Genomic DNA, 13,063 nt, shown 5'->3' on the forward strand with positions numbered 1-13,063 from the left:
TTTCAAAGTACTGTGGTTACAAAACCATTCACTCTCCCGCAAGACAATTTGACTAACTCTTCCAGTGTGTTTTGTTAAATGGACACCATAAACTTGAAAATTCCTCTTGTGTTTGAGAATTTGTATACTTTGTGTAATAGCACCCAAGTTTCCTATAACTGAAATTGTTGTTTGTGGCTAACGTACATTAAAGATCCTGCAGAGTCCATAGAAAAACTGAATTGCCTATGGTAACATTATTGGTATAGATCTTTCTTCCATGTCGTTTGTTATAAATTTTTTGTTACAAGAATAATTCTGCAGACACTTTATAGGGATAACACTGACTGACTTGAATCATCTTGTTACTAAATGTATGCGTGTAGTTGAGATGAGCCAGGAGTCCAATGCTAATAGCTTGTGGTAGCAGGTTTGGGTTTTCCTTCTGAATTTGTTTGCAATGTCTGAATTTTAAAATGAGACAATGTCTATACAAGGGCCAATCTAAAGCTTTCTGTGGAACTTGTTTCTTTTCAGTTCACAAGCTGAAACCATCAATCAGGAGCCCCAAATTCAGTCTTCATCAGAAGAAAGAGAACTGCTTATTACAATAAGTTCGCAGTCCTTGGAACCACCAAGAACAGGTAATGTTCTTACCATTGTGGGTCCCCTGGCACAGCTTTACGAGCACTTGTGGTGCTCTGGCGAGGTGCCAGAGGACTGGAAGAGGGCCAATGTGGTCCCCATTTTCAAAAAGGGAAAAGGGAGGGCCCAGGAAACTATAGGCCTGTTAGTCTTACCTTGGTCCTGGGGAAGCTCTTCAAGAAAATTATCCAGGAGCACATCTGCGAGGGACCAGCAGGGGAGTATATGCTTAGGGGCAACCAACATGGGTTCATCAGAGGCAGGTCCTGTCAGACCAACCTGGTGGCATTCTATGATCAGGTCACTAAATCCTTGGACACGGGCATCGCGGAGGATGTAGTCTTTTTGGACTTGAGAAAAGCCTTCAACACTGTCTCTCACCCCATTCTCATTAAAAAATTAGGCAACTGTGGTGTCGATCCCTACATGGTCAGATGGGTTGCCAATTGGCTGGAGGGCCGAACCCAGAGAGTGATGGTGGACAGGTCTTTTTTGACCTGGAAGGATGTGGGCAGTGGGGTTCCGCAGGGGTTGGTCCTCGGGCCTGCGCTGTTCAACATCTTCATCAGTGACTTGGACGAGGGGGTGAAAAGCACCTTGTTCAAATTCGCAGATGACAGTAAGATGTGGGGGGAGGTGGGCATGCTAGAAGGGAGGGACAAGCTGCCATTAGATCTGGACAGGTTACAGAGGTGGGCAGATGAGAATAGGATGGGTTTCAACACTGACAAGTCCAAGGTATTGCACCTGGGGAGGAAGAACCAGCAGCATACCTACAGGCTGGGGAACTCCCCTCTCACCAGTACAGAGGCAGAAAAGGATCTTGGAGTTATTATTGAGTCAAAGATGAACATGGGCCACCAATGTGGGGATGTGGTCAGAAAGGCTAACAGCACCTTGTCATGCATCCACAGATGCATCATGAGCAGGTCCAAGGAGGTGATCCTCCCCCTCTATGTGACACTGGTCAGGCCGCAGTTGGAGTACTGCATCCAGTTCTGAGTGCCACACTTCAGGAGGGGTGTGGACAACATGGAGAGGGTCCAGAGGAGGGCCACTTGCATGATCAGGGGGCAGCAGGGCAGGTCCTGTGAGGATAGGCTATGGGATCTGAACCTGTTCAGCCTCCAGAAGAGGAGTCTGAGAGTGGATCTGGTGGCTGTCTAAACTAGCCAACGGAGACCAGCAGACAGTGGGAGAGTCCCTGTTCCCCCGAGCACTACCGGGAGTAACAAGGAACAGTGGCCGTAAGCTGACAGAGCAGATTCAGGCTGGATATCAGGAGGCACTACTTCACTGTCAGGGCGGCTAGGACCTGGAACCAACTTCCAAAGGAAATGGTGCTCGCTCCTACCCTGGGGGTCTTTAAAAGGAGGCTAGATAGACACCTTGCCGGGGTCGTCTAACCCCAGCATTCTTTCCTGGCCATGGCAGGGGGTTGGACTTGATGATTTGCTCAGGTCTCTTCCGACCCTACCAACTATGAAACTATGAATTTATGTATATTTGGTATGTCAACTGAGCTGAAGCAGTAGAAATTGAGAACAAGTATTTGAACTGTCAAGGTTAAATATGCCACGTGTCCTATCGCTAAACACTTCTGACAGATTAAAGTTAGGCTAGTACAGTAATGCAAACTTGCCTCAATTTGTAGGCAGAGTATAGATGTCAAAGAAAGTCTGTTTAGAAGAGACACAGTCAGTATTTTTTTATTGAATTAGATATCTAAGTAAATTGACGCCCTTGTAAAGTTTCTTTTGAATGGAGTTTGCTTTTACATGCATTGCATGCTGCTTCATATTCTCCAGTTTTGCTGTAAACTACATCAAGTGTGCTACGGGACCTGTAACCCTAAAACACCTTTCGAGTTGACTGCAGGGTGCTTGGTGTATTCAGGTTAGAAAAAATAATTGGGTGACAAAAACTTTTTTTTTTTAAAGTGCTGAGAAACATCAGAAACTATGATAGAGGGTTAAAAGACTTCTGGATTGTGCTGAATTCTCACTGTTCAGTTTTGTCTTTTATTATGTGTAAACCTGAGCAAATATGAGCATTGTATGGGAATATCAAATATCCCAATAATAGTTGCTTCCTTTTTCTGTATGTCCACCAGGATAAAGGTGTTAGTTTGCCAATGCCTCGCCAGTTTATTTTCTAAATCCCCAGTATTCATACAGCAAATTTAATGACAGACTCATAAAATGCACACATTTTTATTTAAAAAGGAAAAATTAACGGGCAATTTTTTTCCAGCTGCAATCGGTATACTTGACAGTGAGGAAGTCATTAGAACTCACTCAGAAAATCAGCTTGGAAAGGAAAAAGGTACAGACTTGCATGAAAACCAGAACCCAGAGGAGGCTGCAGTAGCAGAAAATGTTCTCTTGCAAGAAGAAAGAACAACTTCTAACAGGGTTCCTGAGACTCAAATTCATGTAAGAATTTATTTTTCCCTTTTTCAAACAGTTATTGCAACATTTAAATCTAAGACCCTTACGTAACTGGTATCAAAGTGTTTCGGTGTAAGCTCTAAATCTTTTTAGTTGCCTAACATATGCCCTTTACTGGGGGAAGAGAACTTGTAGTCCTGTTCATTTCCATAGTGCCGAGTACATTGGAAACCTAATCACAGTAATGGCTATATGTTCTTGGGAGTTTTTTTCCTGACATCTTTTTTTCCTAACATAGGTGCTTAGCTGAGTAGTCCTCAATCAAATGTCTGATTCTTGCCTTGAGCATTAAAAAGAGAGGGCAGTACAGCTTCATTTTTGAAGTTCGTTGGAAAGCATTTTCTGGTGTCTAAATGACTTGGGAGCCCAAATCCATTTTAAAAATAAGCTATGCATTTGAGGGCATAGCTCACAAAGGAACTTGGATGTAGTGATATTCAGGATTTCCACACCCAAAAAATTGGCATCCAGCCATAGGAATGTGCTAGAAATGCAGGATGAAAGTTTCCATTGCATTCAAAAAATAATAAAGCACCGTTTTTGTTTTTGCCAGCTGTGGGGATGGGAGTGCAGGTTAGAGGAAGTCATTGGAGTCTTGCTGCTGGTAATTGTTTGAGGAGAATACTTTGTTGGGAAAGAAATCGAGCACATGTGCTGAGGGAAGCAGAGGTTGGTCCTATGGCTGCTTGCAAAGGAGAATGAGGAGAGGACAATGCATTGCCTCACTTCTGTCATCACCACCACCTCCACTTAGCATATCTCATGGTCTTCTCAGTATCTTCTTTAAAGTTGGGGCAAGAAGTCTGTTACAAACAGAAGAGGAGTCTTAAAAATAGGTAGAAGGCTGTACGTTGGCAATATTCCTTGAGTTCAGTTAAGTCTCCTCATTATTCTTAATGAATGGTAGGCTTCTGCCATGAGGATCCGTAGCAGTCTTTGTCAAGTGAATGCTAATGTGTGTTGTCATGTGAGGAGTTGCCACGCAGCTGACCAGTACTGTCAGTATTTGGGAGAAAGAGTTAACAAGTCTTCCCATTAATTCTTTTTAGAGAATAGTTCCCTTCCAAGTGAGGCCCCCCCCTCTGGATGTTGCTGTAATTGTTAAGATGCAAGAATTCAAATCTAAAAAAAGGAAAGGCAGAAATTGTCCTGTATGGGGAACTGCAAAGACTTGGGAGACAGTGAATTGGCCCAAGGAGTTGCCCAGCACAATCTTTGGCTATAAAAATTGCTGTAAAGCCAGTGATTGGGGTTAGCATAAACTCTGCCCCATTTTTCTGTCTGATCAAACCCGTAATATTTGATCATCATGGGATAATTGGTATTTGTAGTCATTTCATTACTAACCTCTTCATGTTTTTAGGTTTTATGGAGATGTTCTGAGAACCCAAAGATTTCCTATTATCTCTTCCTTTTTTGCCGTCTGCTCTTCTGTTCATTTCTCCTCCATTTATCATGGGTTAAAATGTTGATGGTGTCATCAGATAATGTGCATCCTTCCATTATTGAAGACTGTCTAGTGAAGGCACCAAGCCAAAAAATTGGATGAGATCCCAACTTTACCTTCAGTCTGAACATAATCTAATTTTAGTCCAATTTTAGATGTACAACCAGCTAGTAAGTTTGGAACAAAAACCGTCCTGTTCCCCTCAAAAAATCTTTGGCATGTCTGAATATGCTTTTTTTGGTTTAAGCTTACGTTTAGTTATTTGGTCTCAGAATAGATTGGAGGCAGTTCCAGGATTTCTGTATGCTTGTTAAGCAACACAGCTGACTCTCTTTGCTGGTAAAATCCATTATAATTTTATATAGGCACATCTAAAACTGCTATATTACTTGTTTTAATATAGAAATATTTCATTTTTAGTTCCTTAAATATGCAAACTTTATCCACACTAGTGAATCTCCTGTTTCTTTTATGCTGAATAGATTAAAAAAAAAAGGTTTATTGACCAGGATCTGCTGAAAGTTAGTATTTGCAGAAATTGAGTATGAATATTAAATCTTGTTTATTTTTATTTCAGATTGTTGAAGATGGCACATTTCATGCACAAGCTGCAGAAGAAGCAGCCAAAACATCTCCAGGCAATGAGCTACATCCATCTGACAGTCTTAAACTTCAGTATAATTATGGTTTTGTCGAAGATCAGTTCCCTTGTGATTTACTGGATAGTAAAGACACTGATGAAAATGATGCAGCTGAAGGGGATGCAGAGCTTTTATCTCAGGACAATTTTACTTTAGTTTTAGAAGGAGAAGAAGGGGAAGCTGAAACAGAAGAACCTGCAGGATTAGATTCTATTTCTGAACCAGTTAGCAGAAAAATAGAGGACAAATGTATCAGTAGCCTAGGAAGTACTGACAGCCAAGAGTGTGTTACGAATTCAGTGTCCACTGTAACTAGTGACCAAGAGTCTCAAAATCTGGCAGAAGCACTCCCATATGTGCCTGAGCCTATTAAAGTTGCTATTGCTGAAAATTTATTAGATATAATCAAAGACACAAGAAGTAAAGAATTCACTTCTGAAGTTGTAGAACAGTCGATTCATGAAAGTATACCATTAATAGGTAAGAAGGTAACTGGTTTCCAGAAGTCAAAGACTTCACTAACATCTGTTCAGGAAACAAGTGAAGATACTTCCACTGTTCCACAAGTAGAGTATGTTGTCACCCCTAGAACACGCAAAAGGGGACAAATGAGCAAAAGTCTACGTATCCCTTCAACTGATGAACAGTTGTCAAGGATAGGTAAGCCAGATCTGTTGGGACTATCTATCCTCAGGAGAAGTGCTAGACGAACTTCAGAAACTTCTGAAAGTTCTCGGCTTCAGTTGAAGGAAAAAGTTCAAGATGAACGAATAGCTTCAGTCCCTGTTACACCTAGGAGAGGCTCCAGGAAAACTAAGTTGACTACTTTAGAAAAATCAGCAAATGTTCATTCTAGCCATTCAGAGGAGCTACAAATAGCTGCTACTCCAAGGAGAGGGTTAAGGAGAACAAAGCAAGCCACGCAAGAACTTAATGAGCAGGTTGATGAGGAAACATCATTTGCTGAAGATGCAATAAAGTTGTCTGCTACTTCTAGAAGGACTGGCAGAGGTTCAAAAAGTTCAGTAGGGTATAGAGGAAGAAGGCAACTCATCACTGATCACAAGTTAAAAATGGTAGTCAGTCCCAGTAGAAGCACAAGAAAATTAAAGAGAGTTAGTTTACAACTTACTGAAAATATCATTAGTGATCAGGACCCCAGTGAGCAGCAGTTGCCTGTGCCAGCTAGAAGAGGAAGGAGAAGAAAAATGGGTACACCACAGATTTTAGAAAAATCTGAGCGTGACTCATCTATTTCATCTCTTCATCAATTAGAACTTAAACTCCCTGTCACTCCTAGAAGAAATTTTAGGCGCGGGGCCCTAAATTTCCCAGCAAGTTCAGAATCTCTACTTTCTCAGGAAGACGTGCATTCAGGAGAGAGCAAGAAAATGCTTGACACTCCAAGAAGATCAACAAGAGTTACAACTATTAAAGCAGAAAAAACAGATACTGGAGAACCCACTCTAGAGAAAACACCTGTTCAGCCAGTATTGGCTACCAACAAGACTCCAAGAAAGCGTGGACGTCCAAGCAAAAAGAGCCAACTGCCATCAGTGTTGCAGGAAATTGCAGAAGAAGTAGTCTTGCATCAAGGAACTGAGGGAAGTCCTTTGCCAACTGCAGACGCAACTAAATCAAGGTTTGATGAAACAGTGAGGACTCTAGCTGACAGTGATAGTCGTGTCACAAGGACCAGATCCAGTAAAATCAGCATGCATCAGAACCTTTCCATAGAGGAAAACAAATCCTTCTTTTTCTCTCCTCCTCTCACAAAGCTGACAAAGAAATCACAAGGTACATCAAATATTTTCTGATACAGAGTAAGAGTGCTTGCAGCTTGCAGTTTTTGCCTATCAGCAACCCAGTACATATTGTGAGCATAGCTTCTATGTCCTGTAAAGAGCTTAATCGTATAAAAATTAAGATTTGGAGTTAAATAAGGAATTCATTTTTTGATTTGTGTCTAGATGGTATGTGGCTAAATTGTTATAAACCCCTTTACAGCAGTGATTCTCAACTAGGGTGCCTTGAGGTCCTTCCAAGGGTGCTGTGGGGTAGCATTCAGTTCTAGCATTGACAGGTGTACAGCATAATTCGCAAGATAAACCCAAAGATTTCAAAGAGAAATCCCTAATACTCGCAATATTCTGACCTGTCATGGTCTTTCTGAGAGCTTTGTAACAGAAGAATTGCTCCATTGTTTTTTAGGAGCCAAAATACAAATGCAAACTAAGCTGGTACTCTTCTAGGGGTGCTTCAAGTTAAAAAAAAAAAAAAAAAAAAAAAATTGAGAACCACTGCCTTAAGAGTGAGAACTTGAAATGTCCTAAGCCCAGTAGAACAAAATTTAGTCTGAGCTTTTGCAATGACTTTAGTTTTTACTCTCCTCATGTACATATAAATGACTGATCTTGGTGCCAAATGCCTTTTTATTTTCACTGGGTGAAGTAACATGGTGCTGTTCCTAAATTCTGTCTATAGCGTGAGTTCACCCTACCTGTGACTGCACCATGAAGTGTGCCTTGCAGTAGATCATGTTGCTCCTCATTGTGATTGTCCTGCATCTACTGTATGCCCTTTGATTACCAGTGAAGTAGTTGCATATCAGCTTCATTACCAATAAAAACACTAAAAATTTCACAGTGACAGTTCACATCCACCAGAGCTAATGATTCAGATTATCCACATACTGGAGCAGAAATTGCTGCATTGGTTTGTTTTGGTTCACAAGTTGCAACAAGACTGCTGATAAGTGCATCTTAGAATCTAAAGTACCAATATGCTGACCTAGTGTGAACCTTGACTCTTAGTTTTCTGTTTAAAGACGGTTTTGTACTGGGTAGTAATCTCATTCTTGCTGTTCTGTATTTCTGACTTCCCCATCTTTGCATGTGCATTAATTGTATTTTTGTCATTCTAGCTGAAAAAACAGAGGATCCTGTACAGCTCAAGGATTTAGATCCAGAATTGTCTTCCCAGTTTGTCTTCTCACCCCCTCACTTGAGGTCCAGGAGAAAACATGTACCTGCTATTTCAAGGATTGTGAAAGAGCTGGTAAGTAGTGTTTGTAAATTACTCCTTTTCTTGAGTTTTTCTCTGTTAAATCATATTTTTAGTCAGTTACAGTACCCTATTCAGTAAAAACATATAATGGTTAATTAAAAATAAATAAATAAAATGAGTTAATTTCCTTGCTTCCTAAAGTTAAATTAGCATTGTATTTAAAAATCATCAAATAAGCTAAGCTATGTATTCTTAAGCTAAGAATAAATTATGTCTTGGCATTATCTTTTGTTCTGGGCTGTGTCAAAATAATTTGATAAACTCCTTATTTCAAAACTAGAGTTTGTCATTGGTACTATATATCTTTGTTACATAGGAGAAAACAACTAGTAATGCTTTAAGGAATGCTAGCTTTACTTTTACTGTCATTCTTATTGAATAAGTCTTTCAGTGTGGAACAGATTTGAAAGCTGAAAACCAACAACTGGTCAGTATTTTTTAGGGGCAGGAGGGATTTAAACAGTATAAATCACCTGTATACTTTCTTTTGCCTCGCTGTAGGATCTTCCCACTAAAGAGGAGGAAGATACCAAATCCACAGAATCTGTGGGAAAGCAGAAGGTGAAGAGAGGTAGAATTGCAAAAGCAAAAACGAAGCAAGCAAGCAAGTATGAAGTGTTTCTTATGTTTAAGAGTATTTGAACTTATTCATGATAGTGGCTAAAATCTCAGGTGTAGAGAGAACCTTGAGGAGTCTGTAGTTCATTCCATCCAAGGAAGTGGGGAGGACTGAACAGAGAGAAGTTCTTGTTCTGGGACATGTTCTCTGTGCTTGTGTTGGAAAACTGCATCAAAAAGGAATTTGCTACTTTTCTTATAGTCCTGCCTATGCTCCAGCTGCCCTGGGCAGGCACTCTAGGCTTTCCAGGGCCCAATCCTGCACACTCTGGGAATTTCCCTACCGGAAACTGAGGGATCCCCCATTTACAGAGTTGTTCAAGTGTGGTCCTACAGAATTGGGCTCCTGAATCCCTAGGAGTGGCAGGGGCCTGATCCTGTGGTACAGTGCCTGTTTTGACCTGTGAAGCAGATCAGTTGTCGGGACACATCCAGGCAGAGCCAGTCTGCTTCATTTGGTGACATCTGTTTGTGGCCTAACTTACTGTTTTTCTTTAAACTAGTTGCCTTCAAGGCTGAATCACAGTAATGCGTTTCCATTGAATAGTACTGTGTTGTCAAAGTCACATTATCTGTGTTTAATAATAAAAGCAGAAATTTAGTCTTTGGCCAACTAAACACATCCAGGCCCATATTTAAAACTTGTTAGGCTTTTTTGTCAGAGGAAAATTGGGTATTTAGTCTTGCCCAGTCTAATTTTAACTAGATTTAGTGTCATGAAGAAGAAAAAGAATCTCTTTCTTTTGGAAAAGCTGAATTATGGTTCATGTTTTTCTTGAAGCTGGTATACAGAGAATATCAGTTTTGTACTGCCACCAGCAGGACTTCAGTTTTACAAATTCAGGAAATAATTCTGGTTCATGCCATTACATGAATGTATACGTTTCCGATTTTAAGTCTCTGCTTATAAAGCTACTGACAGATGTTCAGTTAAAGGTGCAGTGAGATCCGATCCATGATCCCAACAGTCGTGTGTCCGGCCATGGCACATAAGCATGGTAGGAAGTGCAGTTGTGGGATTAAGAATCAGATCTGATTGGTGCTAGCCATGTGTTCAATTTAAGGTGCGAGGGAAACCATCCACAAAGTTATTGCATATGACTTTGTGTAATGACTCTGTATCTTATTCCCTGTTTTGTTGCTCCATTTAGTGCACAAATGTGTGGCCAGGTTATTGCTTAAGAGGTGATCACATCTTAAGTGTAACATCTGCCAGGGCTCTAAGTCACGAATTTTTCATTGGTTGGTCACATTTTTATGTTCATTTTTATAAGCCCAATGACAACAATGGACTTGAGCATGAAAACAGCCCTTAGTTAAGTAAGATAGTTGCCCTTCTAAACTGTAAAGTCATACATTTAAAGATAGTTTAGTCCCATGCTCTACCAGGAGCTATGAGTTTGCCTTTATATTTTCAAAAAATATTTCAAGAGGTCATCTCCTGGTACTTCAGGGACAACAGGGAGTTACAACTGTAACTGTTAATGTTTTACAAATGCTGGAAAATAGGACCATATGTCAGGACACTAAAATGTATTATTTTAATGCAAGATCTTTGTGTGGAGAGGCCCACAAGTAGTTGAGGCAGTGTCTAGGTATAAGGAAAAATAGTCCTATTTATTTTAATTTAGCTATTTGGCTTTTGTTCTTCTGTGCCAAGAAGCATGAATCATGCTCGTGGGTGGGTTGGTTGGTTGGTTTATAAACTTTTTTCCTGTATAAAAAGGGTACTTTAAAATGTAATCCTTTTGGAACCTGCTTTTTTGTAGAGCCACAGGGAAAGAAAGCTCTTGGTCACCTCCACCAGTAGAGATTAAATTCATTTCTCCTTTTGGAAGTTCAGTGGATGGGACAAGAGGCAAACAGAAAGAATCCGCAGAAGCAACAGAAAAGACTCTTCGAAAGAACAAAAAGAGACTGTCTAATTTTCCAAAGCCAGTTGTGCGCCGGAAGATGCTATAACTGTTTTTTTAAGTTTGTAATGTACACCACTGTTTGTAAAGTCATCAGAATTGTGTGGATTATTAAATAAGAACAAAATCATCTAATTTGGAAGAGAATAATTTATATAAATTATTGTAAAATTTCATAAACAAATGGTCTTCAATAAGTAACTCCATATGGAGTGTGATTTCTTCAGTCAATGCAGTTTTTTCTATTTTATATTAAGACTTCATACATTTATATAATATGTAAATACAGCTTATTTTAGGAATGTTAAATAAAACTGTATACTTCACAATATACATATTGTCTATTAGCTTTTTGAGGGAATAAGCGTTGAGTGGCCTGAATTGCTTGAGGGCATCTTAATGTTGGCTTGCTGCAGTTGGTACCCCTCAAATCTGAGGCCAAAACTTGTTTTTTAATGGTTTGTTTTTACTTAATGAATAAAAAATAAAAATCTGACAACTGTTTTAAAATTTCTAGAAAAATGTTTGACCCGTTGGCACCAATAGTTGGGACTGCAACACAACTGCTAATTCCATATATACATGACTAAGATGTACTGTATTGAAGTCGGAATGTAAACAATTGTATTGAAGCTGTGCAATATTTTTTGTATTTGTCTTAAATTTTGGAAAAGCTGCTCTTGAGTTTATAAAACTAGATCACACCTCAGCTGTTTCACTTTTTTCATGCCTAACTATATGTACTTGAATGCTTATAGTAATGTATTATATATAGTCCATCAGATTTAAAGGGGCTTTGTTCACATTGAATTTTGTCCCAAAATTGGAAAACATATTTCCATAACATTGAGAGAAATTCTACCACAACTTAAGTAATGAACAGTTGTCTGCAAGCATGTATTATCCTGTAACATTAGAAAACCCATGCACTGCAGCACAGGAAAACCTTTAGGTGAATTGGATTTCCTTTACTTCAAGCAGAGAGAAATGCATAAAGTGTCCAAAGATCATAGCTACGAACTAGATTTTTTTTTTCTCACCTACTTTATTGAAAACTAGGTTGTGAAAAATTTCCTTATACAGTCTAAAATAACACGAATTATAAGGGAAGAAGGTATTCCTTGTTAAGGCAGATATTGGAAGTGTTATTTTGGTCTCCTAAGGCATCAGCCTTAATTCTTTTGGACATTTTTTATGACATTTTATGTATGTTAATTTGTATCTAGATGCAACTTTGAAGACTTTACAATAGAGTGGGACTTGAAATTAAACTTTTTAATTAGTGAAAGCTACTGCAGTTACATGAAGAAATAATTTATCAGGTAACTTATACCTTATACATAATGAGTGAACATATTAATAATTAAGATTTGAAAAAGAAAATGTCATTGGCAGTGTGTTTGATTTCTCAAAACAGGGTAGTCTAGAGAAGCAGTTGTGTGCACTTTAAATAATTGTCTCCTTTGGAATATCCTTGGAAGAGTTTCTGGAAGTAGTAAAAAAAACAAAAAACAAAAAAACATGCCAAGCATTGACAGTGTGAAAGTGGCAGTTCGGGTGAGACCTTTCAGTCAGGTTAGTAGTTATTATTCTGAATGTTACTATACTTAGATTTATGTTTTAGTAGGCTTCTTTTAAGGGTAAACTCTGAAGCTCTAACGTGAGAAGATTATAGGGCTGTTACCAAAATAAAATGTAGTCGTGCAGTGAATAACTTAAAGGGGCGAACTTTAAAATGGCAAAAGAAAACCGATTTAAGGAAACCCTGAGTTGTACATCCTTAAAATGTTGTTTTAAGTGTTTAAATACCTCTTAAAATAGAACTGAATTAATAAAATTGTGGTGAAGGTTGCTTCACAGGATTTTAATACATTTCAGTTATTTACATCGCCTTTTTTCACTATGAAGCTGATTTCACTCTAAGCAAAGCCAACAAAGATGTGTTAATATACAACAATAAATTATTTGGATGAGTATTAAATGGTTTAGATTTTTTTTAAAAACCAGCTCCAGTAAAGTGTACTGGCTTGGCAGCATATAACGTTACTTCCGTGCGGTGGTGATTTGTAGTAAAATAACAGGCAAATTTAGTCATGGCCATGCCTTTGCTCATTTCACAAAAGCTTTAAGCATAAAGTAATTTTGAATTAAGGAGAATTTATCTCTCTGGCAAGAAAAATGTATTTTTTTACCTTAAATGGTTGAAACTTTCAAGCACATTGGTTGAGACTGTACAGTACAAGTGGAATAGAAGCACATATCAAGGAGGGATCTGACAGAACAGAAGAGAGATCAGAGAAGGTA

General features: G+C 38.9%; 2 protein-coding genes across 3 annotated transcripts in view; both read left to right on the plus strand.

Moving 5' to 3' along the window:
* AHCTF1 (AT-hook containing transcription factor 1) overlaps positions 1-12,627 on the plus strand; it is a 67,768-nt gene extending 55,141 nt beyond the window's left edge. For both annotated transcript variants that reach the window (XM_025205145.1, XM_006024504.3), the window contains exons 31-36: positions 517-623; positions 2,878-3,059; positions 5,099-6,959; positions 8,086-8,219; positions 8,730-8,836; positions 10,616-12,627. In XM_025205145.1, coding sequence (XP_025060930.1) covers positions 517-623; positions 2,878-3,059; positions 5,099-6,959; positions 8,086-8,219; positions 8,730-8,836; positions 10,616-10,808 — 2,584 coding nt within the window. In that variant the 3' untranslated portion in view covers positions 10,809-12,627. The remainder of the gene's footprint in view (positions 1-516; positions 624-2,877; positions 3,060-5,098; positions 6,960-8,085; positions 8,220-8,729; positions 8,837-10,615) is intronic.
* The window catches only part of LOC102380821 (kinesin-like protein KIF28P), a 45,286-nt gene continuing 44,503 nt past the window's right edge, over positions 12,281-13,063 (plus strand). The window contains exon 1 of the mRNA XM_025205136.1: positions 12,281-12,334. Coding sequence (XP_025060921.1) covers positions 12,281-12,334 — 54 coding nt within the window. The remainder of the gene's footprint in view (positions 12,335-13,063) is intronic.

The sequence above is a fragment of the Alligator sinensis genome, unplaced genomic scaffold (genome assembly GCF_000455745.1).
Source record: "Alligator sinensis unplaced genomic scaffold, ASM45574v1 scaffold284_1, whole genome shotgun sequence".
Classification (NCBI taxonomy): Eukaryota; Metazoa; Chordata; order Crocodylia; family Alligatoridae; genus Alligator; species Alligator sinensis.